The sequence below is a fragment of the Vicugna pacos genome, chromosome 12, assembly GCF_048564905.1.
Source record: "Vicugna pacos chromosome 12, VicPac4, whole genome shotgun sequence".
Classification (NCBI taxonomy): domain Eukaryota; kingdom Metazoa; phylum Chordata; class Mammalia; order Artiodactyla; family Camelidae; genus Vicugna; species Vicugna pacos.
In genome coordinates this window covers 60962320-60987925 of record NC_132998.1, presented here as the reverse complement: position 1 = coordinate 60987925, position 25606 = coordinate 60962320, and the positions used below count along the sequence as shown (strand labels likewise).

The 25606-nt window shown below is 45.8% G+C and overlaps 1 protein-coding gene and 1 long non-coding RNA gene across 4 annotated transcripts; one reads left to right on the top strand and one right to left on the bottom strand.

Annotated features, from left to right (window-relative positions):
* The first annotated feature begins 12 nt into the window (after positions 1-12).
* Positions 13-23736, top strand: POLDIP3 (DNA polymerase delta interacting protein 3). Of its 3 annotated transcripts, XM_072973629.1 has the most exons (10): positions 13-171; positions 11381-11771; positions 12528-12614; positions 13528-13623; positions 15470-15649; positions 16196-16273; positions 18667-18796; positions 21090-21156; positions 22163-22242; positions 22302-23736. In XM_072973629.1, exons 1-10 carry the CDS (start codon positions 113-115, stop codon positions 22403-22405), a joined length of 1272 nt encoding a protein of 423 aa, XP_072829730.1. In that variant the 5' UTR covers positions 13-112; the 3' UTR covers positions 22406-23736. The 3 variants fall into 3 exon arrangements, with proteins under 3 accessions (XP_072829730.1, XP_072829728.1, XP_072829729.1); XM_072973627.1 differs by having other exon boundaries at positions 14-171; positions 22163-23736; XM_072973628.1 differs by lacking the exon at positions 12528-12614 and having other exon boundaries at positions 14-171; positions 22163-23736.
* On the bottom strand, positions 2718-9576 carry LOC140700521 (uncharacterized). Its single transcript, XR_012078932.1, has 2 exons — positions 9226-9576; positions 2718-3190 (listed from the first exon to the last, which is right to left on the bottom strand). It is a non-coding gene; the product is annotated as an uncharacterized lncRNA (long non-coding RNA).
* Positions 23737-25606: the final 1870 nt, after the last annotated feature.

The window sequence follows — 25606 nt, the reverse complement described above, 5'->3', positions numbered from 1 at the left end:
CGCGAGAGTTCGCGGAACGCCGGAAGCTGCTAGTTGCTCCGTAGCGGCCGAAGGGGCGGGCTCGAGGGCTGAGGGACCCCTAAGCTGCTCGCGGTTCCCTCAGCGGTGCAAGATGGCGGACATCTCCCTGGACGAGCTAATCCGGAAGCGTGGGGCTGCGGCAAAGGGGCGGTAAGTGGTCCTTTCTCCCTTCAGAGTTCAGGGTCCGAGTCCTAGCGGGGCTCGGGGCGGAGGAGGGAGCGGCCCGGGCTCGACGCGGAGGGCCGTCTGCGCCCGCCCCCTGCCGCAGCAGCGCTCCTCATTGGCCCGGCCGCCGCCTCCGCCGCGGACCGGGCCGCCCGACCGCCCACTGGCTGCAGGCGCCGTCGTTCCAGCGGGCCAGGGGTGGCCGGTCAGCGGCCGGGCCGGGCTGCCGGGCTTGAGGGAGCCGCCTGGAGGGCGCCCCACGGGGCGCGGAGCTGCCGCCGCGGAGGGGACGGACTGCCCCCACGGCCCGGCGTCTATAGGGTCTCCCCGGCGCAGCCCCTCGTCTGAGGAGACTCGCCACTGCTCCATGATCTCAGCGCAGCCCTAGAGTTAGAACGAATAAAGTTTCGTGGGGAAGTGACTTGCTCACGCTCTCCCGGTCTGTTACTGCCTAAGCCAAGCCCCAAACCCAGACCTTTAGTTTCCAAATCCCGCACCCGGTTCCCCTCTCCGAGCTGCCACTACTGACACTCGCCTCCCTTTGTGTGGCGTTTCGGGTTCTCTACGCGCTTTCCTGCACACGCTGCCTCATTTTCCCTTTTCGCAATCCCGTCGGCCGGCCGTTTTACAGATGAGGACTTGAGGCTGGGAGAGGTGGAGTGACTTGCCCGAAGCCACGGAGAGCTGATATCGGGGCTGATTGCACTTTTGAGTTGGATAAGTTGGCCTCAGGCTTAGGCAGAAAAACAGGTGGGACGGGCTGGAGGTTGGCTGTTTCTTGATGGTTCTCAGAGAAGATTGGTCTGTATCTGGGTGAGGAACTGCAGAGATGATTTGCAATTATATGCTCCAAACTTCCTTTGGACCCTCAAATATGGTTAGTCATTTCCAGCCTTTAGGCGCTCCAGTTCACCTGTATGAAAAAGTGGGGACTGTGACCAATAGTTTTCTAGCACACGTTAAGATAGTTCAGATGTCCTTGTAAACAGCCAGACTGTAAGATGTTAAATACTGTTTTCTCAGACAGTTGTTCACTTAGCAGATGTTTATTAACACCTCCTGTGTGCCTGTGGCTAGAAAATAGATTCTCTTACTGTCTGAAATGTATCCCCCACACATCCACCACAACTGCCCCTGCCACCACATCGTGCACCAATCGGCACTTCACCTGGCTTCTGGTTTGTAATAGGCACGCAGTATTCATTTACTTTGCTATTATCTGTGAGTAGTTCTACCCTAAGTCTTCTCTCTAGTAACTGATGTGGATGGAATTGGTGCTGGGTCCTCCTGTCACATCTAAGCCCGTACAGGTTTCACAGGTTTGCTGGACAGTTACTGAATGAGCCACCTTCCCAGGACGTGCACATCCTGCAGCCACTCACTGCTCAGTTCCCGACTGCAGACAGTCTGTACTGTCTGTTGAATCTGTACTTTTTTGACGTTGTGTGCAGAGTCTTTTGTTGGGCATTGGGTATGAATGTAGGGAAGGGAGGATATATGGATCCCTGGAAAGAGCAGGGACTGTACAGCCAGGCAGGCCTCATTGTTGGGTTCTGTACCTCCCTGGCTAGATGACTTCTGAGCTGGGCAGTTTCCTCATTTGTAAAAATGGTTCCTGGTAGGTGGTTGAGAGGATTAAATATGAGAGGAATAGAAACCCAAATCCCTCCCCCTTGGGGACATAATAGGTAAGCATCAGGTCCTAGAGTCAGACTGCCAACTTTCAATCCCTGCTTCTCCCATTTTCCATATGATCTTATGAAAGTTACTTAACAGTTCCCTGCCTCTTTTTCCTTATTTATAAAACATGGATCATATTTACTTCATTAGGCATTGTCAGGACTAAGTGGATTAAAGTATCTAAAGTACATTCAAAAAGCATCTGATGGATACTAAGTGCTTAATAGATGTTAGTTATCATCATCATCATCATTATTGAAAGCTTTTAAGTAGAAAAGTAATGTCCAATCTTTAGTGTGAGAGTATTGCTTTGGTATCATGTGAAGATTGGATTGGGGGAAAGTGCAGGGAAGGAGACTAGTGTAGAAGAAACTGGATTGCATGCTGTGTTTGGGCTAAACCTGCTGGAAACTTGCATAGCCAACAAAGAGAAAAACTAAATTGGGGAGAGGGGTACCTGTCAAGAACTGTGAAAGGTCTGAACAAATTTCAGTGAACAAATGTCATTTCCTACATTAAATAAATGCATGCTTCCTAGAATAAATCTCCTTACGAGGAACTTTGCATGGGTGTCCCAGGAAGGACTTTGTGCTTAATAATTTAGGAGGAACCTGTGACCATCTCAGAAAACTTCTTTTTCTCCTCTTAGTGGAAATAGCAAAAGACTCAGCCTGTAGCGGTGTAAATAACCTCTTCCCACAGGTCATCGTGGAATGTGCTTGTTCTTCAGCACAGCCATTCTGTTTTGTGTTTATCACACCATATCAGAAAGGTGTTATTATCATTATTGCCTGGCCCCCAATTGTTCGTCAAAAGATTCCTTGAAAATTAGAAATCAGGAGAAAATTAGATAAGATGGGGATGATTTTATGATACTTCATATAGTTCATGGTAAGGTGCTTCCCTTCCCCACACATAGAACATCGCTAGTGACTTCAGTTGTTGAAGACCCACAGATGACTCTCCCCAGGGCAGCACTGGGCACCAGCTGCAGTATGGGCCTGCCACATTTCTTCCTTTAGATGTGAAGCATCACTGATTTGGCTAGTCAAGGCACCCCTTCTTTGGTTTGCTTAGTTTAACCTTCAGAGGATGACTGTCTGTCCACTGCTTCCTTGTAATTAGATGAAGGTGACAGGAAGCTTCAGTGAGAAAGTTGGGCCTTGAGTAGCTGGAGGTGAGCAGCTCTGGGCCAGATGCTTATCTGGAAAGTCCTTGGAGCCATGGGGAGAGGAGGTAAGGGAACTTTTCAGTTTAGGCCAGGGCTCTGGTCCTAGTACTCACTGCTGGTTTCTTTATTGAAATCAGGTACAGGAAATTAGTCCTGGAACAGAGAGGAGGGAAATGAGTTGTTACATTAGCTTGGAAGGAAGAATCACAATTTAAAATGAGGCATCTGCACAAAACTCTCTTGGAGGGCAAAGGAATAATGTCTTGTTTTTCCTTATGCCTCTGAAGCACCTAATTCAGAATTGACCCTCAGTAATAGTTAGAACTAAACTATGTTTTCTCCCTATAGAGAGATAGCCTCAACATACACTTTCTAACCTAAAGACTCCATGGATTAAAATCCACTTTAGATAATCCGGGGCCTGCTTTGTGGGCCTGAATCCTTTGGACTGGACATCTGTCCAGAGCCAGCTATCTCTCTACCTTCCACAAGCAGATCCAAGAGAGTGAGGGATTCCTAGCCCTCCCTGGTCATCATGTGTATGCTAGGCTCCACTGGGCTGCTTGCCCTCTGGTCCACACTACTTACTTCCAGGACCTGCTGCAGTACCTGGTGAGGGTCTGAAAGCCGTGCACAGTTGTACTGTTTCAGGTGTGACGGGGCAGGGCAGTTAAGAGACTTGCTCAAAACCTCCCTCTCTCCCCCTCCCAGACATTTACTGAGGCCAAAAGTGCAGCATGTATTTCAGGAACATAAGAGAGTCTGTAGTGGGAGGGGAGGCTGCAAGCAGAGGGGGCCAGACTAGGGGTTGGACTTTGTTAGGTAGCCCTTAGCAGTTCTTGAAGCAGGAGGGTAACATAATTGGCTCTATGTTTTAGAGACCTGCCCCTAGCAGGAGTGTTTATTTGAAAAATTCCTGATGACTAATGCCTGCCTTATAACCAGTAGTACTGCCTGCTGGGATGAATAGCTGTCTTTTCAAATGCAAGGAGAAGGGCAATGATTATAAAAAGCCTGAACACTGAACCCCCTAAAGCTTCTCAGGAAAGGAAACTGGTGTAACCAGGGAGCTGAGTGTATGGAATTGAGGGAAATAGCTTACCTGTGCTACTGCATCCACAACTGTATCACCTCCCTCCCCAAAATGTACCTTTTGTGCTGTTCAAATAGATAAAAGTACCAGCACGAGGCATCTTGGTGGTCTTTCTTGCCAGATAAGCAGTGTGGTGTGTGAATACACTGTCTGCCGTCCTTGGTGTGTGTGCTCACCCTCTGGTCACTAGAGGGTGCATTATGTCCCTGGATATGACTGGAGTCCTAATTTTTTTCCTCACCCTGGGCACAGTACTCACCCTTCCTTAACTCTTGGAGTTCTTTATTTTTGACCCATATTTGATTTATTGGTGTTTTAACCAGGTATAGTGAAGTTCAAATCCAGCCTTCACCATTACAGCTCTGTGATTTGAGATGGTTATTCTCCTTGAATAACTTAAATCTTAGTTTCTTTATAAAATGTGGGTAATAACCTAATTCTCTGAGTTGTGAGCGTTAAAGGAGGTGTGTCAGAGTTTATGGATCTATAGTAGGTGCTCAAAACTGTTAGTTGAGATCACCTTCTTTGTAAAATCTTTCATTAACCCTGATAACCAGTTGCCCCTCATGTGGTCATGGTAGACTTCTGAAACTCTCAATACAACACTTCAGACAGCCATTACAGATTATCAGGAGGGAAATTGTTGAGAAATATGAACACATTAAGGTTGCAGAGGCATAATCTCCCCTGCCTCTCCTTCTACAAACGTGTACTCTTCAGGCCCAGTTGGAATGAACCAGAAAACTTGAATTTTCCCCTTTCTCCAGTCTCTGTTTGGAGATGTGAAATTTGTTTTCAAGAATCTCATTGTTCCTTTAGTTATTCAAACTAATTGCTTTCAATAGCTTTCTCTTCCCCTACCCACCCCTACCCCTTGGCAGTAATGTTCAGGTGCTTGAATGGTGATAAAAGAAATTGGGTAACTTAACTTTTTGAAAGCATAATTGATGCTGTGGAGTCTAGATTTGCCCAATTTTATGATTTTATAAAATTATGGTTTATCACATGGTAATATCATCCCACCTCCTTTAATTATAAATACTGGTAACCTTTGGTACCCTGGTGATGGGAGGAAGTAGAATTTGGAGAAGACAGATGAAGATAGGAAATCTTCGTTCAGGACAGGCTCAGGTTTGAATTAGGCTGTGTCTGACCTCTGCTGTGTGGTGGAAATGGTCGTCAATGAAGTCTTCCACTGTCAGTGTTTATGCAGCCTGGTTCCCTTTGTACTCTTTTCTAGTGGTTTGATGACTAGAAAAGTTCCTTTAACATTTGTTGTAAAGCTGGTTTGATGGTGCTGAGTTCTTTTAGCTTTCATTTATCTGTGAAGCTTTTGATTTCTCCATCAAATCTGAATGAGAGCCTTGCTGGTAGAGTATCCTTAGTTGTAAGTTTTTCCCTTTTATCACTTATCGTGTCACTCCCTTCTGTCCTGTAGAATTTCTGCTGAAAAATTAGCTAATAACCTTATGGGAGTTCCCTTGCTTTTCTCTCGCTGATTTAAAATTTTTCTCCTTACTCTTAATTTTTGTCAATTTGATTAGTATATTCCTTGGTGTGTTCCTCTTTGGGTTGATCCTGTGTGGAATTCTGCACTTCCTGGACTTGGGTGACTGTTTCCTTTCTCAAGCTATGGAAGTTTTTGGTTATTATCTCTTCAAAATTTTTCTCAAGTCCTTTCCCTCTGTCTTCTCTTTCTGGGACCCCATAATATGAATATTAGTGCTCTTCATGTTGTCCCAGAGGTCTCTTAAACTAGCCTCATTTCTTTTCATTCTTTTTTTCTTTTTTCTGTTCCTCAGTTGTGATTTCCACTAATCTGTCTTCTAGCTCACTGATCCATTCTTCTACCTCATTTAGTCTGTTCTTGGTTCCTTCTAGTGTGTTATTCATTAAGTAATTTTATTCTTCAACTCTGGGTATTCTTTATATTTTCCAACTCTTTGCTAAAAGCTTCGCTCTGTGCATCTATACTCTTCTTGAGTTCTCTGAACATCTTCGCCATTATTTCTTTAAACTTCTTGGATGAATTGCCTATCTCCTCATCACTTATTTCTTCTTCTGGGATTTTATGTAGTGCCTTGGCCGGGGAGACATTCCTCTGCCATCTCATATCGTCTGTCTTTCTCTTTGTATTTTTAGATAGGTTAGTTATGTTTCTTGACCTTGGAGAGGTGGCCCTCTGTGGGAGATGTCCTATGTGTCCCAGCAGTACCCTCCTCTCTTGTCCCCCAAGGGCCAGGGTCCAGTATAGAGTCTGGCCGGTGTTTGTGGATTCCTTCCACAGGCTTTGGGATTGTTGTTTTCTTACTTCTGGTATCTGCTCCCTGGTGGATGAGGCTGGACTGGAGGCTTATGCAGGATTCCTGGCGTAAGGAGTCAGTGCCTGCCCACTGCTGGGCTAAGCTTGGTCCTGGCCCTCTGGTGGGTAGGGCCTTGTCTAGAGGTGTTTGTGGCTCAGGAAGTCTGCTGATGGGTGGGGCTGTGTTTCCACTCAGTTTGTTGTTTAGCCTGAGGCTTCCCAGCCCTTAAGCCTGCAGGCTGTTGGGTGGGGTTATGTCTTGGTGCTAGTGATCCAGTCAAGATTTCAGCCTTCAGGAAATCTCCTGTAGATGAACACTTACGGAACGTCTGCCACCAGCTTTTATGTCCCCTGGGTGAGCCGCAGCTGTCTCCTACCTTCCCAGGAGAACTTCCAAAACCAGCAGGCAGGTGTGGCCCAGGTTCCTATGAAATCACTGCCTCTGTCCTTGGACCTGGTGCACATGTTTCTGTGTACGCTTTCCAAGAGACTGAAGTCTGTTTCCCACAGTCCCATGGGGTTGCTGGAGCTAAGCCCCACTGGCCTTCAAAACCAGATGTTCTGGGGTCTCCTCCTTCCAATGCCAGAACCCTGGGCTGAGGAGCCTGATGTGGGGCTCAGAGCTCTCATTCCTGTGTGAGGGCCTCTGTGACTTAATTATTCCTCAGCTTGTAGAACGCCCACTTGGGAGTATGGGGCCGAGCATGCCCCTCCGACAATCCCCCTGTAGTTCCCTGTTTATGTTTCCAGTTGAATATCTTTTTTAGCTGGGTTCCAATCTTTTTTTTGATGGTTGTTTAGCAGTCAGTTGTGGTTTTGTTGTAGTCGCAAGGAGAGGCATGCTCATGGTCCTGCTACTCCGCCATCTTGACCAGAAAAATCCTGGTTCCCTTTGTAATGCCCACTCAGTCGGAGACCAGCTGCTTTCTCTTCTAGGAGACCTTTCCTAAAGTACCTGAAGCTCCTGCAGCTCGGGGCCAGCAAGATCCTTGTGGGTCCCTCTCTTAGGGTAAGGCCAGGGTGGCCCTGTACCATGGCTGTGTGGGTGCCCCTCTCTCAGCTGGGAGAGTGATTGTTGGCCAGGATCCTAGCAGGGTACTGGGCCAGTTGATGAGGGCTGGGTGATAGACTGCCCTTGCAGAGGCCATCTTCTCCAGAAGTCCTTCTAGGGCAGCCATCCCTTCTGTCTTAACTCCTGGGCCTGGAGTAGGAAGGAGGGAAGCTTGGGACCTGTTATAATGGACTCTGGAGTCTGGGATCCAGTCCCAGCCATGCCGCTAGCTCTTTGATTTGGTTTCTCCTCTCTAAGATGGAAGTGATGGCAGCTAATCTCAGAGATTGTGGGCCTAAAAGGAGAATGTTAGATAGGAACCCTGTAGGGTCCCTGACATAGCTGGAGCCCAGGACCGGAAAGCTCTCTGAGCCTTTGTCATTCCCCTGGGGCAGTGTTGACTTGGGCTTTGGGAGGTAGGGTGTATCCCTGGGGAGCTCTTAGTCCAGTGGGAAGTGCTGGCTTGTAAACAAATCACTGTGTTGCTACATGGTAAGTGCCTTAATAGAAGTTTTGTCCAGTGTCCTCCCTCCAGGAGGGAGCCTTCAGCTGTGGAAGTGATAACGGGAGAAGTGAAGGAATGCTCTTGAGGGTGGGGAAATAGGGAAAGCTTAAGTGTCTCCCCCCTCCCCTACCCCACACCCCAGCTGCAAGAGCAAAGAAGCTGCAAGCTGTGGGCTCTAGGGACACTTGCCACATTTCATCTGCTTGGGATGCCCTTTGACGTGGCTCTTCCCAGACACCCTGGGCCACCTCTCAGCTCTCCCACAGTCCCACAGACTTGGGCCCTTCCTCTCCTAGAGCAGGAGTATGCTGATTATTTGGTTATCTATATGTCCCCTCCCCCGCACCCCACCGGTTGTTTCTAGGCCTGTTCCTCGCCATGCTCTTTTTTGGTACCCATAGCCTCTGCCTTCAGAGGGTTCCAGTGCTTGATGAGTGAAGGATTTCATCTGGAATGCTTTCCATTAACTGGTTTTACCTGGATGAGGATGGTAAATGTTGATCAAAATCTTTTTCCCCATTTTATGAGTAGGCCGTCAATAGTAGCTCTTGGTCTGAACTGACAGCTTGTTGCTTTTCTTTGATGGGCATCATCGACATGTAGGGAGTTGAAACCAACAACAAAAAATAAACAGCAGGGGCACCTCACCTGCCAGTTGGTCCTGGGAGTAGAATTGTTATGAAGTTCATGTTATTCCATCCACCAATACCACAGCCTCTCAGTGTAGCTGCTGGTTTCTGTGGTCACCACAAAGTATAGCCTCATTATTGCCCATTGCTTTGCAGGCTACAAAGCCTAGGTTACCCCAGTTCAGGGAGGAATAGACACTGCAGCACACAGCTGTTTCCCTCTCCCTAATTGTGCTTACTGGCCTCCCTAAACACCTCCTTCCTTTTAGCCTTGCTTTTCTTAGCACCTCAGTCTCCCAGAGTCTCTACATGAGAAAATAGAGTAGAGACAGACAAACAGTCCCATGGACCCACCCACCTACCTTAAACCTAATCTGATCAAATCAGTAAATGACCCCTTACACCTTCCACTCTCTCTTCCACCTGTTTCTTGTATAAACCCACTGGAAGATACTTAAATCCTAAGGTAATTTGCCATTTTTCAAAGAAAATGATTCTGCACATCACTGCCTTAGATGTGGCTCTTGTGCAGTGTTTTTCCACTATGCTAAGGATAACAAGATGAGTGAAGGTTCAGGTTTTCTTTTATTGGTACCAGGCAGACTTACCTGTGGGTACCCTCTTGCTCTTAGCAGAGGTGCTGGTGGACAGTCTCACTCCATCTGGTTGAGGAAGAGAGGCAGTAGGAGAATGCAGTGGCTTGCCCACCATGAAGGATGCCTCCTGGGAGGCCTGGGCGGTGATGTGGGAAATGGCACAGGAACTTGCTTTTTCAGCAGTTTTACCTTCTAACTCCAGGCCAGAGATTCTTGACACTGCTGTTCTGCAGGATCACCTGTGGAGTGAAAGACGCATATGCCCAGGCCTTCAGATTTTGGACTCAGTAGCTCTGGGTTGGGGTTTAGAGAGCTGTATTTTTAAGAAGCTCTTCAGGCATTTCTGATACTGAGCCAGGGCTCAGCAACACTAACAAAGCCCTGGGCCCCTCCCCTCCCAGTCCAGGATGGTTAGAGAAGATAACCCAAGCAGATGTAATAATAGGCACAAAGGAGGGCTGTCCTAGAAGAATCAGAAAGGATTTCCCAAAGAGGAGACACTGCCGTGGGAACCTGTGTCCCCAGGCAGTGCGCCTTCCGCGGGAGTAGTGTTTGCATGGCAGCAGTGGAGAGGCCTTGTGATGAGCTGGGCAGGTGGGATGAGGTGGAAGCCCATAGACCCCAGGAGGGACTTCCAGAATTGTACTCAAAGGGGTCTTCTGTTCACTCTCAAGCCATGTAAGGGCCAACAGAAGAGAATGGGGCTTGTTCAATGGAGTTTCATTCCTTTCCAATCCTGAGTTTCTGATTTTGACATTTTTGTTGTTGCAGAGTGTGATAATATATATTTGGTCTTTTCCCCTGGCAGTTTCTGAAACCTTTGGAATTTCCTGAGTGATGAGGGTGATAGGAACATCTTTTGTTCTCATAAGATGGGCCCCTAGATAGCTTCAGGACGGGGCTGGTCACCAGAAAGACCAGGTATGATAAGCCTGTTGAAACTTGCAGCTCCATCCTACCCCCCTGCACCCTGCACCTGCAGGGAGGGAGACAGGGGCTAGAGACTGAGCTTATCAGTGGTCAGTGATTTAATCAATCATGCTTACATAATGGAACCTCCACAGAAACCCCTATACAATTGACTTTGGAGAAATTCTGGGTTGGTGAACACATCCATGTGCCAAGAAAGGGCATGGAAACTCCACACCCCTTCCCCATACCTTGCTTTATGCATCTCTTCGGTTTGACTGTGCTTTAGTTGTATCCTTTTTTTTTTTAACATTTTTTATTGAGTTATAATCATTTTACAATGTGGTGTCAGTAGCTGTATCCTTTATAATAACTGGTAGTAATTAAGTAAACTGTTTTCCTGAGTTCTGTGAGCTGTTCTAGCAAATTATTGAACTTGAAGAGAATCCTATGAACCCTTGATTTATAGCCTGTCAATCAGATGAGCAGGAAGCACAGGACTTGAAATTGGCATCTGAAATGAGGGCAGTCTCATAGGACTGAGCCTTCAGCCTGTGGAGTCTGTGACAACTCTAGGTAGTTAGTGTCAGAATTGAGCTGTAGGACACTCAGTTGGTGTCTAGAGAGTTGGAGAATTAGTGTGAGAAAAAACCCTACACATTTCGAGTCAGAAGTGTTGTGAATAGAAACTATTCAGACAGGATTTTTTTTTCTATTAAATCTTTATATCTTAGTCTGTTAGTCCTTTGGCTCCAATCTAGACCCATGTGTTGCCTTTCTTGGTCCCAGCCCCCTAGGGGTGTCTGCATGCAGTGGAGGCATGAGGCTGCCAGAGGCCAGCTGGGCGCTGTTGTTAATCATTTAACTCCTCTAAGCCTGTTTCCTCCACTGTAAAATGTGCATAATAATGCCGACTTCACAGGGTGCTGAGAGGGCTGATTGAGCGCATAGATGTGGAAGAACTTTAGAAACTGAAGTTGCTCTTCAGAGATGTAGGTTATGATATTTGGGGGATATTCTTATTTTAAAGCAGTCTTACGTAGTGATAGAAACCACCAGGCCTTCCTTCCTTATACTGTTCACAGTGCAAAGTTAAGGGTCATAAAAGAAGTCTCTGTAGATTTAATTATTTCCTCAGACAGGGAGCAGCTTTGTGGTTTCTCCAGGACTTCCTTTGTTCCCAGTGTTACCACATCTTTACTTCTACAGGCTCCTGTTGATATCCAGATCCTCTTAATACGGCAGTTTTCATTTGCAGGCTCAATGCCCGACCAGGAGTTGGAGGTGTTCGATCTCGTGTTGGGATCCAACAGAGCCTTCTCAGCCAGCCAGCACGCACGGCCACTTTCCAGCAGAGATTTGATGCTCGGCAGAAAATTGGCCTCTCAGATGCCCGGCTCAAGCTGGGAGTCAAAGATGCCCGGGAAAAGCTTTTGCAAAAAGATGCCCGGTTCCGGATCAAAGGGAAAGTGCAAGATGCCAGAGAGATGCTGAACTCCCGCAAACAGCAGAGCGCAGTGCCCCAGAAGCCTCGCCAGGTGGCCGACGCCCGGGAGAAGATCAGCTTGAAGCGGAATTCCCCTGCTGCCTTCATGAGCCCACCCATTGGGACGGTGACCCCTGCTCTGAAGCTCACTAAAACCATCCAGGTAGGTTGTGGCTCTTGTCATAAATTCCTGGAAACCAGTAACAACTGTAGATTCAGGTGGGGACCAGGGACCAGGAGTGTTGAGGCAAAATGTCAGTTCCCCCAAGTGTTTGTATAGTAACTGTATGAGGAAGGCAAGGTGTCATCTCAGTTTTATGTAAAAGAAAAGGAGCAGGGGGCGGTCCAGAGAAATTAAGTGCCTTTCCAAGTGAGATGGTGGTAGAGGGGAGAGAAAGGAGGGGACAAAACATTTGTTGAGCACATGCTATGTGGCAGGCACTTGACATTTGTTCCTTGCTGCAACCCTGGATTATTACCCCAGTTTTATAAAAGAGTCTAAATCTCAGAGATGTGAGTAATTGTGCCCTAAGCTATACAGCCAGTCAGTGGGAGGACCTGGATAGGAGCCCAGTCAGACCTGGCTCTTAGTGCAGTGTCCTGGCCACCTTCATAGCTGCTGCCCCAAAGGGAATGGAAGCATTATTTAATCTTCACAGCAACTTTGGTGACAGTAACAGCAGCGACAGTGAACATTTATTAAGCCAGGTTCCTTGAGCACTGCATGTGTACTGTCACGTGATCTCCAGGATGACAAGTCTTCCTGTCACTCTCCTGCCCTGGGCATGAGGCAGTCTGTAGGGCCTTTTACCATAGACCAGAACTGAATGCCCACCATAATTTAAGTTTAGTGACCTCCTCTTCATAGGGAATGCATATGGGCCCTGTGGGGTGAGTTGTGACCACTGGGTGTTTCTAGGTTCCACAGCAGAAGATCATGGCACCAATTCATGCTCATCCTGCTGGAATGAGGATCAACGTCATCAATAACCACCAGGCCAAACAGGTGGAGTGTGTGTGTGTGTGTGTGTGTACACTTAATGTGTTTTGATGTGGCCTAAAAGGTGAATTAATAAGCCTGGCCCAAGGAGGGATTACAACTGACTTTTTGCAGTTTATGAGTTTTAAGAAGAAACTTCTTGACTGTATAGGGGCAGAGAGGCAAACTGAAAATCTTTTCTTCCCCCCAAGTGAAAGTAGTATGTGCTTATTTAATACAGAAAATTTTCAAAACAGAGAAAGATTAAGAAGGCAGGAAAAAAGGTCCTCATGCTCTGGCTGTCCACAGCCAACCCCCATTGAAATTCTGCCCTGATTCCTTCCTGTATTTTGGGGGATTTGTGTGTGTGTGAGTGTGTGTGAGAGAGACATTTATTTAATGCATAGTTGTGGTTGTGATTATGTTATTATCTAGTTTTGTTCTGTTTTCACTTAGTAAACTCAAGCATTTTTCTGTGATTCACATTCATCATAAACATTTTTAATAACTGCATAATTCATTGAGTTGATGTTCTAGTTTATTTCAACCATTTTCCTGTAATTTTCACTGTTAGCAATCCTTCTGTGAACATCTTTGTAGATAAAGCTCTTTCTAGGGTTTGGGTATATTTCTATAGGCCAGATTGCCTGCAACAGACTTTGTGAGCCAAAGGATATAAACAGACATTTTAGGGACCCTTGATAGGTATTGTCGACTTGTAGAAGAGTGCTTCTGAAGTACCTGGAGTTGTAGCACTTTCATTGGGTCCTTGTGGGCAGGGTGGCAGTCTTCCAGACCAGTCTCCCTAAACACTCCCCCTGCACCCACTTCTCCCTCTTCCTCACTACTCCAGCCCTCACCTCCTCTCCTTGCTGCAAATGTCTGTTGAGAGCTTACATGCCACGTTAGTTTGTATTTCTTTTGTTTTTCTTTTTTCCAGAATTTATACGACCTAGATGAAGATGATGATGTTGTAGCTCCTATTCCTAGTAAACAGATGAAATTTGCAGCCTCAGGCAGCTTCCTCCACCATGTGGTATGACATTTTATGTTTTTCCTACATTCTGTGGGTGTCTGATCAGGTGCAGGGGAGAGGTAGTGGAGAGTCAGGCCTTTCAGTTCAGAAATATTTCATTTGGGTCATAAGATTATCAGAACCAGAACTAGTCTAACCCCTGGTTTTTATAAATGCTGAAACCAGGGTGTCCACTGGTCGTGAAGTGCAGGGCTACAGCTGCCAGTTGCTGTGTTTGAGACACTTCAGAGAAAATGTGAGTGATCCCAGAGGATGGAATCACATTTTATTTCCTTTATGGCAGGACATTCTGCCAGTTCCCCTTCCTTCCACGGCCAGCAGTTCTGGCCCTTTCTGAAGTCTGGGCCTTCTTAAGAGTGGATTCCCTGCTTGGTGTGTTAGCAAGAATATACTGAACCCTACCTGAAGGCTTCAGGTACAGCCTGCATGTGGGCTTGATGGACTAGGATGCTGAGATACCACACAGAGAAGGAAAGAGAATGATATCTGGGAACCTCAGGGAGGTCTGCCCTGCTTCGCTCAGTGGATATGGCCAAATTAAACATAGGGAAGTGAGTGGGCGCCCAAGCTAAATGCTTTTGTTTGGCTTTCAGAGGCCCAAAGACTCAGTTTTGGTCATGGCACTGAATGTGTGGACCAATTTCCTGGTTACCACTGAAGCTCTTAAAGTCCAATGGTAACCAGTAGTAATGTGTGAAACTGAATGATGCCAGTTTGTTACAAAGGGGCTTGGCCTTTTCAATAATTAGAGTGCTTGGGTCTGCTACCAAGGGGGCTGTCAGCTCGCTCAGTTAGTGGCTAACCCTATTTGGAAAAAACCCAGTGTTTATATGAACTCATTTAAGGCTTCCCTTCCTTCCTACCCTGTGAGAAGGGGTACTCTTATTACCCCTATTTTACAGATGAGGAATTAGGCACGGAGAGGTTAAATAAATCTGCTCAGCTTGTAAGTAGTGGATCTAGGATTTAGGCCTAAGCAGTCTAGCTCCCAGGCTAACTATTTAACCACTGCAGTATACTGGCTCTTGAGACTCAGAAAACAGCTTCAGAAATGTGGGATCCAGCATGAATCTAGATTCATCTAGATTCGGATAATCTGGTAAATTGACCCTATCCCATAATCTGCCTGTCTGGCTGCTGAATTCCTCCTTTCTCCCTGAGTCAGTGTGTGGTAGACACTGTCCTAAATTAGCAAGACCATCTGCCACTTCTGCCTCGTGCATCTTTTTCCTCAGACACATTAAAATCAGAGAGTTCGCTGCTTTTTATTTCCAAGGGGCCACATCCCCAGTTAGAAAGCAGGAGAGGGAGGGAACTGCTTCTACTTAATCTGCACATGCTGATTCTGCCAGAATGTCCCTGACAGTATGGGAGCTGAGGAGACAGGACTACACGTGGTACCTCTATAAGGCCAGAATAGGGATCAAAAAGCCAGGAGTCTGCACCTTTTTAAGAGAGTTCCTATTCCCAGCCAGCCTAGAGCTGACGATCTGCCCATTGTGGTAGAAGCATATCTGGGAATGAACTTGACCCTAAGCTTTTGGCCTCTGACTGGCCCCCAGTTTTTTGTTTTAATAAAGTCTAAATGGTGTGGTGAGCTTGTGACTCCTATTCAGAACTAGGTGGAAGATTTTTGCCAAGGGTTTCCAACACTGGGAATTCTATGAGCACATGTGCAGGCTGTTTTTTTTCCTCTCTTCCTGCCTCTTCCCTGGCAGCTGGCACCTTTCTGGCTTTAGAATCCTGATGGAATTAGGGAGGTGGGAGGCCTTGGGGTTGGGGTTGTCAGCCCCCCAAGGCATCCAGGTCTCTAGCTTCTCAGATTCTTGTCTGCCTCTTTATTTAGGCTGGGCTGAGCGGTTCCAAGCTTTCTGTATCCAAGGCCCTTCCTCTCACCAAAGTGGTTCAGAATGATGCATACACAGCTCCTGCTCTCCCCTCCTCTGTTCGAACAAAAGCCTTGACCAACATGTCCCGGACACTAGTGAACAAGGAGGAGCCCCCCAAAGAGCTGCCGCCTGCTGAGGTGAGGTGAAGGTGAAGAAGAGAAAGGGACTGCACCAGCTGAGAGTTAGCCTGTGCTGGGTGGGAAGTGTGCCTTGTGTACCCTATTGGTCCTCATAGTGCCTCTCTGAGGTCGGTGTTGCCACCTCCATTTTACAAATGAGTAAACCAAGGCCCAGTGGCTCCTGCTTTCAGGGAGCTCACAGGCAGAAAGGGAAAACAGAGCTGCAGACAGAGCACTGTGCCTTGTGATAAAGCAGAGGGATGCCCAGAAGAGGACTGCCCAGTGTGCTGAGGAATGAGTGTTTGATTCCGCTAGACAGATCTGGGAAGGCTTTAAGGAGAATGAGCCATCTGAGCTGGGTGGGTCTTGAAACATGAGTGGCATTCCAGGCAGAGGCTCAGGTCTCAAAGAGCCTGGCATATTTGGGAAATGTTGAGAGGTTCCATCCTTTAGCATAAGGTGTTGGGGGCATGGGGCCTTCCTGGGCCTTGCCTCAAGTGAGTTCTGCTGTTCGAGCACACAGCTGTTCTCTGACTTCCAGTAACTCTCTTTTGTCTATGACAGCCTGTCCTCAGCCCTTTGGAAGGCACCAAGATGACCGTGAATAATCTGCACCCTCGAGTCACTGAGGAGGACATTGTTGTGAGTACTGTGGCCTGCCAGAATTTTAAATCTCAAGCCAGTTCTGTGTCAAGGGTCCCCAGGAACCCCAGGTTAACTGATTCTCTAAGAGGACTCAGGACTAAGCATAGAGTTTCATATCAGGGCTAAGATTCATTACAGAATACAAAGCAGAATCAGCAGAAGGAAAAGTCTCTTGGGACAAAGGCTGGAGGAAACCAGGTGCAAACTTCTGGAGTCCTCTCCCAGTGGAGTTACACAGGATGCACTTTACTCCCCTCACAATTGGTTGTGACGACATGTGTGAAACCAGGGAAGCTCATTGGAGACTCAGTGCCCAGGGTTTTTATCAGGGACTGATCACATAGGCACCCCTGCCTAGCATAAACCAAAATTCCAGACTCCAGAAGGAAAGCACATATTTAGCATGAACCACATTGTTCACACGGTTTAGGCATAGTGAGCCCTCTTATCATTTAGGGTGGAAAACTTCCCAGAATCCAAGTTCCCAGATGCCAGCCAAGGGCCAACCTTGGAAGCAGGCCTTCCAAAGGATAGCAGTCAGACCAGCTATGTTAACCCTTTTCCTCACAACTTCTAAACCAGGGCAAGGTGCCCAGCCTGAATCTCAGGGCCAGAGGATTATACTGGACTGTCTTGCATAGGATCCATTAGTCCCACTGTGCAAAATCCAGTGGTTCATGTTTTCCTGAGAGTCTTTGGAATTTCTGCCTCCGTTAGGGATTTTCATGATGACTCCAAAGTAAAAGGAATGAGATGGATTGGTATTATCTGGTGGTTGATCTTCCTGGATTGTCCTTCCAGTCCTTCCTGTCACCCCTGTGGCAGTTATCGGCAAAACCTAATCCAGGTATCTGGTGAAGAGTGGCCCAGATGCTGCCAGGACTTCTTTTCAACCTCATTTTCATTCAGGCACTAAAAAAACTGTTAAAGAATCCAGGTATCCTTTTAACTCAACTGTTAGGTCACAGAATGAATGCAGCTGGACTCCAGCCTCTACCTGCAACTGAGCCATAGGTTTTGTGACAGCCCACACTGGCCACCATGTTTGTTAATGGTTTTAATTGTGAAACATGAGTGCTGTGTGATTGCTTTGTGAACTGTGCACACAAGAATGCAAATTGTAGCCTACTTTGTGTAATACTTGACAAATTATAAAGAATTAAAACAATTTTTTCTTGATTATAAAAGTAGTAATAGCTATAGTAATAGTAATAGTAGCTATTATTATTTATATACTTACTATTGGAAGGCACTTTGTATGCAGGATCTTAGAAACTACAGAGGAGTGAAAAACTAATCACCTGTGATGATCACTACTCATAGTAAACTGTCAGTAATAGTTGCCCTCATCTCTTTTCTACCCATATAGGTAATTTCAAGAGAACAACAGTAATAAAATTGGGATGACACTTAGTATTCTGTTCTGTATCTTGGTTCTGATATATAGCTTTTTCCTTTTTATCATTAGGAACAAATTATTTCAGCAACCTTCTCATAAATCTTCTCTTTATCCTCATAACAACCTTGTGAAAGGCAGTTGCAGGTGAAGAAATGGCTTGGGTGATAGTCAGCCTTTGCAGTCCATCTCCGCATTGTGTTCCCTCTCTCTCAGTCTCCTGGTCTGTGCAGTGAGGAGGGATTGGAGTAAATGATTATGTGGCACATGTGTACAAAGCACTGTCTTAGAAATGGTTTCAGTTGAGCTTTCAACATCCCTGGGAGTTAGGCTAGACCAGTCCTTTTCTTAAGAGAACACTCACCCTCAGAGAAGTTAAATAACCTGCTTGAGGTCACACAGCTGACTTGAGGCAGCACCCCAGGGATCAAACCTAGGTCTGTCTGACTTAGGGTAACCTGTCATCCTGGGGCCTCTAGGGCCTCTCTTCTTGGATAGCACTGAAAGTCCCATGTCCTGAGAAACTCCTCAATCCAGCCAGACCAGGATGGTTGGTCACCCTGCATAGAACTCCAGAATTTGTATTTCTGATTCCTAGGTGATACATGGATGAATCTACATGTGCATTCTCATGACAGAGCACTCTGAGAGAATTTCCATATTCCATAACTAGGACCATTGTTGAAGCGGGCACTGAGGCAGGAGGACTGTGATGGGGTGATTTGGAGTGATAGGGACTCCAAGGCTTGTAAGGCCAAGCCCGTTTCTCACTGCCAGCACAGCTCTTCCCCTCCTCTGGTCCCATGTTGAGGCCTGTTGGAAGGCCCAGGAATGCCACCTAAAATGGAGCTTCCCTGAAACCTGGGGTACTGGGCTGTTCATTCAGAGCACAGCCTCCAGTCAACCCAGAGCCCTCTCTGGAGTGTGAATGGCAGACAGGGAGGATGACTGCCCAGAATTCTCTCCCAACCCTAACCCCTCTTGTTCTTTGCAGGAGCTTTTCTGTGTGTGTGGAGCCCTGAAGCGGGCTCGGCTGGTCCATCCTGGGGTAGCAGAGGTGGTCTTTGTGAAGAAGGACGATGCCATCACCGCATATAAGAAGTATAACAACCGGTGTCTGGACGGTAAGTCAGGGAGAAAGAAGCCACCTCACCTCCCTGCTCCTCACTGCTCAGAGAAGGCCTTCCTCTGAGATGGGTGGTGGACGTCTCAGTGCGTTAAACCCTCCGGGGCCTCCTGTGTACCAAGAACAGGCAGGGATGTAGTCTCCAGGTGGTGCTAAGCTTCCCTGTTTGACAGGGCCCTGGGTTTTCACCCAGCCTTAGCACTTAGTTTAGCTAACATAGAAACACCACTTCTCCATGGATGGTCCTCATAAGAGACCTTGCCAGGAAAGCCAAGAGCTGTAGCCTCCACCTTCCAGTTGTTGACCTGCTTACCACTAGGACACGGGTGCCTCAAAGTCCTGAAGTTGTCTAAATGTTGGTACCTGGGTGAGCCCTGCTCCTCGTGAGTAAACTATTTTAGTGAATTCAGGTTTATATTATTCATCTCGGGATAGCCTGTAGAGAGAAACTCTGTCTGCTGTGCCCTTCTGCCCACTGATTTATTCTTTCTCTGTTTAGTGGGTACACTGTGGGCCAGGGCCCTGTGCTGGAAGTGGAGATGCAGAGACTAATAAAACACACTGGGTGGGGTTTTGATGTACATTTCCCTAATAGCTAACGATGTTGTGTTGAGCTTATTGGCTATTTGTATATCTTGGAGAAATGTCTGTTCAGACACTTTTTAATAGAGTTTAAAATAATTATATTGTAAAAATATGTGTCAGATAACTGATTTGCCAATATTTCCTTCCATTCTATAGGTTGTCTTTTCATTCTTTTTAATTTACAGCTATATATTTCCCTCTAAGCACTGCTTTAGCTGCATTTGTAAGTTTAGGTATGTTGTCTTTATTCATTCATCTCTAAGTATTTTTAAATTTCCTTTGTGATTTCTTCTTTGACCCATTGGTTATTTAGGATTGTTTTGTTTGATTTCTATAACTGTGAATTTACCAAATTTCCTTTCTGTTTCATGAGTGTTTAAGGAGAATATTTTGCTGCTTTTGGGTAGATGTCAGGTCTAGTTGGTTTATAATGCTGTTTAAGTCTTCTCTTTTTGATCTTCGGCCTGGTTGTTCTCTCCATTACTTTTGAAAGTGAAGTACTGAAATCTTCAACTATTATTGTTTGTTTACTTCTTTCAATTCTGTTCGTTTTTGCTTTGTATATTTGGGGCTCTGTTGTTAGTTGCATATATATTTATAAGTTTTCTTCCTGATGGATTGACCCTTTTATCATTATAAAATGTCCCTCTTTCTCTGTAGTTAACATTTTTGTTTTGAAGTCAATTTTGTCTTTTATTAGTATAGCCACTCCAGCTTTCTTAGGGTTGTTGTTTGGGTAGTATATCTTTTTCCATCCCTTTACTTTCAGCCTTTTTATATCTTTGAATCTAAAGTGTGTCCTCTATAGATAGCATATAGTTGGATTTTTTTTTTAATCCAGACAACTTCTGCCTTTTGCCTGGATTATTTAATCCATTTATATTTTATGTGGCTTTCTTTTGCATTATATGAATATTTTCTAATACAACATTTTAATTCCTTTATTTTTTCCATTATGTGTTTTGATTCACTCTCTTAATGGTTCATCAAGGGTTTACAGTATATGTGTAGCTTATCAGAATGTGTTTCAGATTGACTTAATTGCTGTGAGATATAGAAATATTACTCTTTTAGGGCTCTGTTCTCTCTTTCCCTTTTTTTATGCTGTTACTGTTATACTTATCACATATTACATAAAGTGGGAGTCCAGAACTTTTAAGGTTAATCCTTCATGGACAAAGTAGAAATCTGAACATACACTTTTTTTTTTAAATTTATTTATCTTTTGTGGGGAAGTAATTAGATTTACTTACTTATTTATTTTTAGAAGAGATACCGGGATTGAACCCAGGACCTTGTGTATGCTAAGCTAAACACTTGAGCTGTACCCTCCCCCAGACATTCATTTTTGACTCTTTTCACTTAATTTCATACCGTAGACGTTTTCCTTTAATACTTGCTTCACAAACAAGTTTGGATTGCTTTATGCTGAGTCTACTTTCTTGCTTACTTTGACTCTGATCTTTTCCTGCATAAAGCAGGGTCTGTTGCCACTTTGCTTCTTGGTGCTGTCATTGCCAGGGTTTCATGGACCTCACACCCTGGGGTTGCTTTGCTGAAACCTGACAGCCCCATCCCTAACTGTGAAGCCAGGGCTGCCAGTTGTGGGTGCTTTGACCCTTGGTAATGCAAGTGGCAGTCTTTGTCCTTTTGTGTAAGGAGCTGAGGTCTCATGGCAGAGCCTTTTTTTGTTTTGTTTTTTTTAGGGCAACCAATGAAGTGCAACCTTCACATGAATGGGAACGTTATCACCTCAGACCAGCCCATCCTGCTGTAAGTTCCAAAACAGGGGACCGGGTGGAGCTCTTCTGCTTGTTTACTCTCCATGATCATCTCTATTCTGAGGGGTAAATTGCCTGCATCACAGCTCCATCCCATTTCCTCTGCTCTGACAGCAAGCAGACAGACAATCGGGAAGCTTAAATTTTACAAAGTGACTTATCACATCATTTCTGCAGGGGATTGACCCCACAGGGACTAACATTAAGACCCCATCCCCACCCTTATAATTTAGAAACACCTGAGAAGAAAGTGGAGAGCAGACCAGTTGTGTCTCTTTTTGCACATCTATGTGTCCATTGTCCAAGTGAATGGAAAACTTATCTCACGATTGCCTCTGATGGGGACAGTGCTGGGTGCTACCCCTTGTTTTGTTACACACACCCAGGCTACACTCCTGGCCTGGGACTGAGGACTTTCTTGGAGCTTGAGATGCAGAAAAATGTCTAAACTGACATGCAAAAGAAAATCCTTTCGTAGACAAGGAGACAGAGATCCAGGGAGAATATTAGGTGCCAAAGTAGGTGGGATAGTGTGGGGCAGGCTTTGAAATAGACTTTGAAATTTAGAAATAGCAGGATTTAAACCCTTCATATTGGATTCTGTGATTTAAATAAGTTTCTTAAACTGTGTTCCAAGGTAAGTTGTATTCTGAAAAATGTGGGTTTTATGACCTAGTAAGCTGGGAACCACTGGCTGAACCCAATGAAGTCTGTAAGACTTCTGAGAATGTATAATGTGCTGATTTGTGTTTGGCTGTCCCCAAGGGACATGCAGTGTTTCCTAAACTTAAAACCCTAGATCATAGCAAGCTGCATCTCAGTTTTCTCATCAGCAAATTTTTAAAAATGATAGGGTTGCTATAATACAAAACAAGGTAAAAGGGTACAGAAAGCATTATGTTTGGTGGCCAGCTTATAGCAGATCCTCAGGAGACGGTGGATCCACTCCACCTCAGGGAAAACCGACAAGGGTTTTGCTTCTCCTCTGCTCTCTACAGACGGCTGAGTGACAGCCCCTCAGTGAAGAAGGAAAGTGAGCTGCCTCGCAGGGTGAATTCTGCCACCTCACCCAACCCTCCTGCTGAAGTGGACCCTGACACCATCCTGAAGGCACTCTTCAAGTCCTCAGGGGCCTCTGTGACCACACAGCCCACAGAATTCAAGATCAAACTTTGAGTGGGGGAGTGAGACAGCCAGGGGGCAGAGGAGGGTGGCTCTGTTTCCCAAAGCAAAGATTGTGACCAATGGGCCGTTGGACTGGGGGCCCCTGAGCATGGGAAAAGTCGCTGGGGGGTAGAGAGCTTCCTCACTGGACGGTACCCGCCTTTCTGTGTTGTGTTCTACTCTGTGCTCTTCTCTACGTTAACATTTCCTGTAGTATGTTTCTTCACTCTCCGCCTCATCACCAAGGTAGGCTTCTGTTGCTCACACTGTCTCCCCCTAACCTCAGCCCCAAATTGATCTTTTAAAATCTGGAAATGGTGCCCTAAATTCTCTGGATAGCTTTCTTGTGGCCTCGTGGAATGCAGGGCAGGGGCTGTTTGAAGGACAGTGCTTTCTCCAGCTGTGAGAGGTTGACTCCCCCGTTCTCTTTTTTAAACTTTTCAAACAAAGTGGGAATTGGAAGCCCCTGCCATTCTAATAGGAACCAGCTGCCATCCTAATAGGAACCCAGTCAGCCCAAGAGCTGTGTTGCACACTCTCCTGGTCAATAGAGATGGCCCAGGTGGAGATCAGGTCACAGGCCTCTTGTCCTCTCACTGCGATTGACTCCAGGCAAGTCTGCTAGACACAAGCCTAGAAAGTATACAGGGGACCTGAGACACCAAGAGCCTCTTATGAGCTGCTTGGGGCCAGCCCAGTGAAGAAAAACTTGGAAACTCAGGTTTCCACAGAGTTCAGTCTGTCAAGCACGAAGGACCCAGGGTTGAACCAGCGCAGTCCTTTAGCTCTGAGGTTGCCCAGGCCTGGGAAGTGCAGGGAATGTGCCTGATGGTGCTCCACTTTCCAGTTCTTTAAAGAATGCTGCTTTTGTTCCCTTCTACCCCTTTGAATAGGTGCAGACTTAGTTCTGTTCAGCAGCTGGAAGACATTCCTTCTACACTTTCCCCTTCTTGGCCCCAGAGAGCACCCACAAGACAGTAGGACCTGGTTTCTCAGGTACTGGGGACAGTCAGATCACTGCTTGGACTCTGCTTCCAGTAGGGATGGTAAATATCCTGCCTGCATGGCTTTACCCTCCCATCTCCCCTCCAGTCCCGTGCCAGGCTGCTCTGGTTATCACAGGGCTTCACTGAGCCCAGCTGCAGCCACCTGGCCATCAGGACCCTGTCCTCTGGGTAGCCATATGGTACATTGTGGGATAGAGCCTGTTTGCATCCCCTATTCTACAGGATGTCATCGTGGGAAATAGAAGGTGGTGGGCCAATCCTTGTGTCCCTCTCCACCTCCCACTCCCTTGCATTCCCCACCTGTGTCTCATTTGTTAAAAAGGAGAGGAAGAGGCATTAAGGGATGGAGGAGACTATGTGTTACTTACCCATTTCTGAATAAACATTTGTTATTCCTACTATTGGGCTGTCATTTCTTAAAAGATTCTGCTAAGAGGTTTCATGGAACTTGTCACCAGGAAACAGGGATTTGCCTCTGTTTTACTGTTCACCAGCTATGACTTTAGGACAGTTCCTCACAGGACTCACTGAACTTCAGTCTCCCCGGCTGGGAGAATGTGAGCATTAGTGTCTGTGGAAGCACCTGGCACAGTAACTCAGTACCTCCTTGGGCCTAAAGTGCTTCACTGGGTATTAAGCTGGTCAGTTACAACAGAGTTGGGTCTGTTCATAGGAAACAAGGGAGACTAGCAGGTGGCGTTTGCCTTGAAGAAGTTACACTGACAGGTGAAATTTACCTTTTAGATCAACTATGCATTAGGAAGGAAGTAACTAGTTGTTGATAGGTTTTTTTTGTTTTTGTGGTAAAATATACATTAAATTTATCATCTTAACCATCTTTAAGTATCCAGTTCAGTGGTATTAAATACATTCACTTTGTGCAACCATCACCAGCATCCATTTTTCATCTTGTAGAGCTTAAACTCTGTTCCTATTAAACACTAACTCCCCATTCTACCATTCTACTTTCTGTTTTTATGATTTTGACTACTCATGTTAAGTGGAATCATAGTATTTGTCTTTTTGTGACTGGTTTATTTCACTTAGCGTTATGTCCTTAGGGTTCATGCATGTTGTAGCAAGTGTCAAAATTTCCCTTTTAAAGCTGAATAATATTCCACTGTATGTGTATACCGTATTTTGCTTATCCATTCATCTGTTGTTGGCACTTGGGTTGTTTCTATGTTTTAGCTGTTGTGGGTGATGCTGTGAACATGGGTGTGTAAACATCTCTTCAAAACCCTGCTCTCAGTTATTTTGGGTATATATCCAGAACTGGAATTGCTGGATCGTGTGGCATTTCTAGTTTTAATTTTTTGAAGAATCACTATTCTGATTTTCACAGTGGCTGTACCACTTTACATTCCCATATGGTTTGTTTATTGTGATATTAAAAGTGAAATACTTCCATTTCTGGGAAGATGGATAGAAATACTTATCCTTATTCTTTCCACTAAATACAACCCTAGATGTTTTATATAAAATCAACAGACTGGAAGGTGGAGAGAAGGAAGACTGGCTGGGGACCTTGGGACCCAATGAATGGCATTGAGTTGCCTGGGTTTTCTTTTTGCTTCATATATGCCAAGCTGGGTGCTGGAGAAGCAGACCAACAAACAAACCAAAAAACCCACGTGAGGGCCAGAAAAGGAATAACTTTAACAAGACTGAAAACTAGTGAAACACTACAAGAAAAACTGCATCCCCACCTTCACCAGTAAATGCCATGTTGAGTCCTTCCATCCTCGGTAGGCTGTACTGGGGAAATCCCAAAATCTCTGCTGGGGAAGTGTCAGAAGGCCAGGTAGGGAGCTGGGACTAAGTTGGTATCGGTGGAGGTCACATGAGGAGGTGAAGTGGGACACCCCAGTCCCTCCTAGCCAGGGTATTAGCAGAGGTGTAGTGGGTTGATGGAACTCAGCGCCACCTAGCAGTAACAGGAGACAGTTCCATCCACAGGTGGCAGTAATGAAATAGTGCCTTTTCATGCCCATCAGAGGAGGTGGGCTATAACAAGATTGAAATAAGATCCAGAGTCTTCATAACATAATACCAGAATATCCATGTTTCAGTCAAATATCACTCATACCAAAGATCAAAAAGATCTTGACGTCAAGGAAAAAAGACAGTAGACATCAACACCAAGACAACAGAGATGTTAGAATTATTGACAAGGATTTAAAAGCAGCCATTATAAAAAATGTGTCAGTGAGCAATTATGAACACACATGAAACAATTGAAAAAATGTATGAAGTCTTAGCAAAGAAATA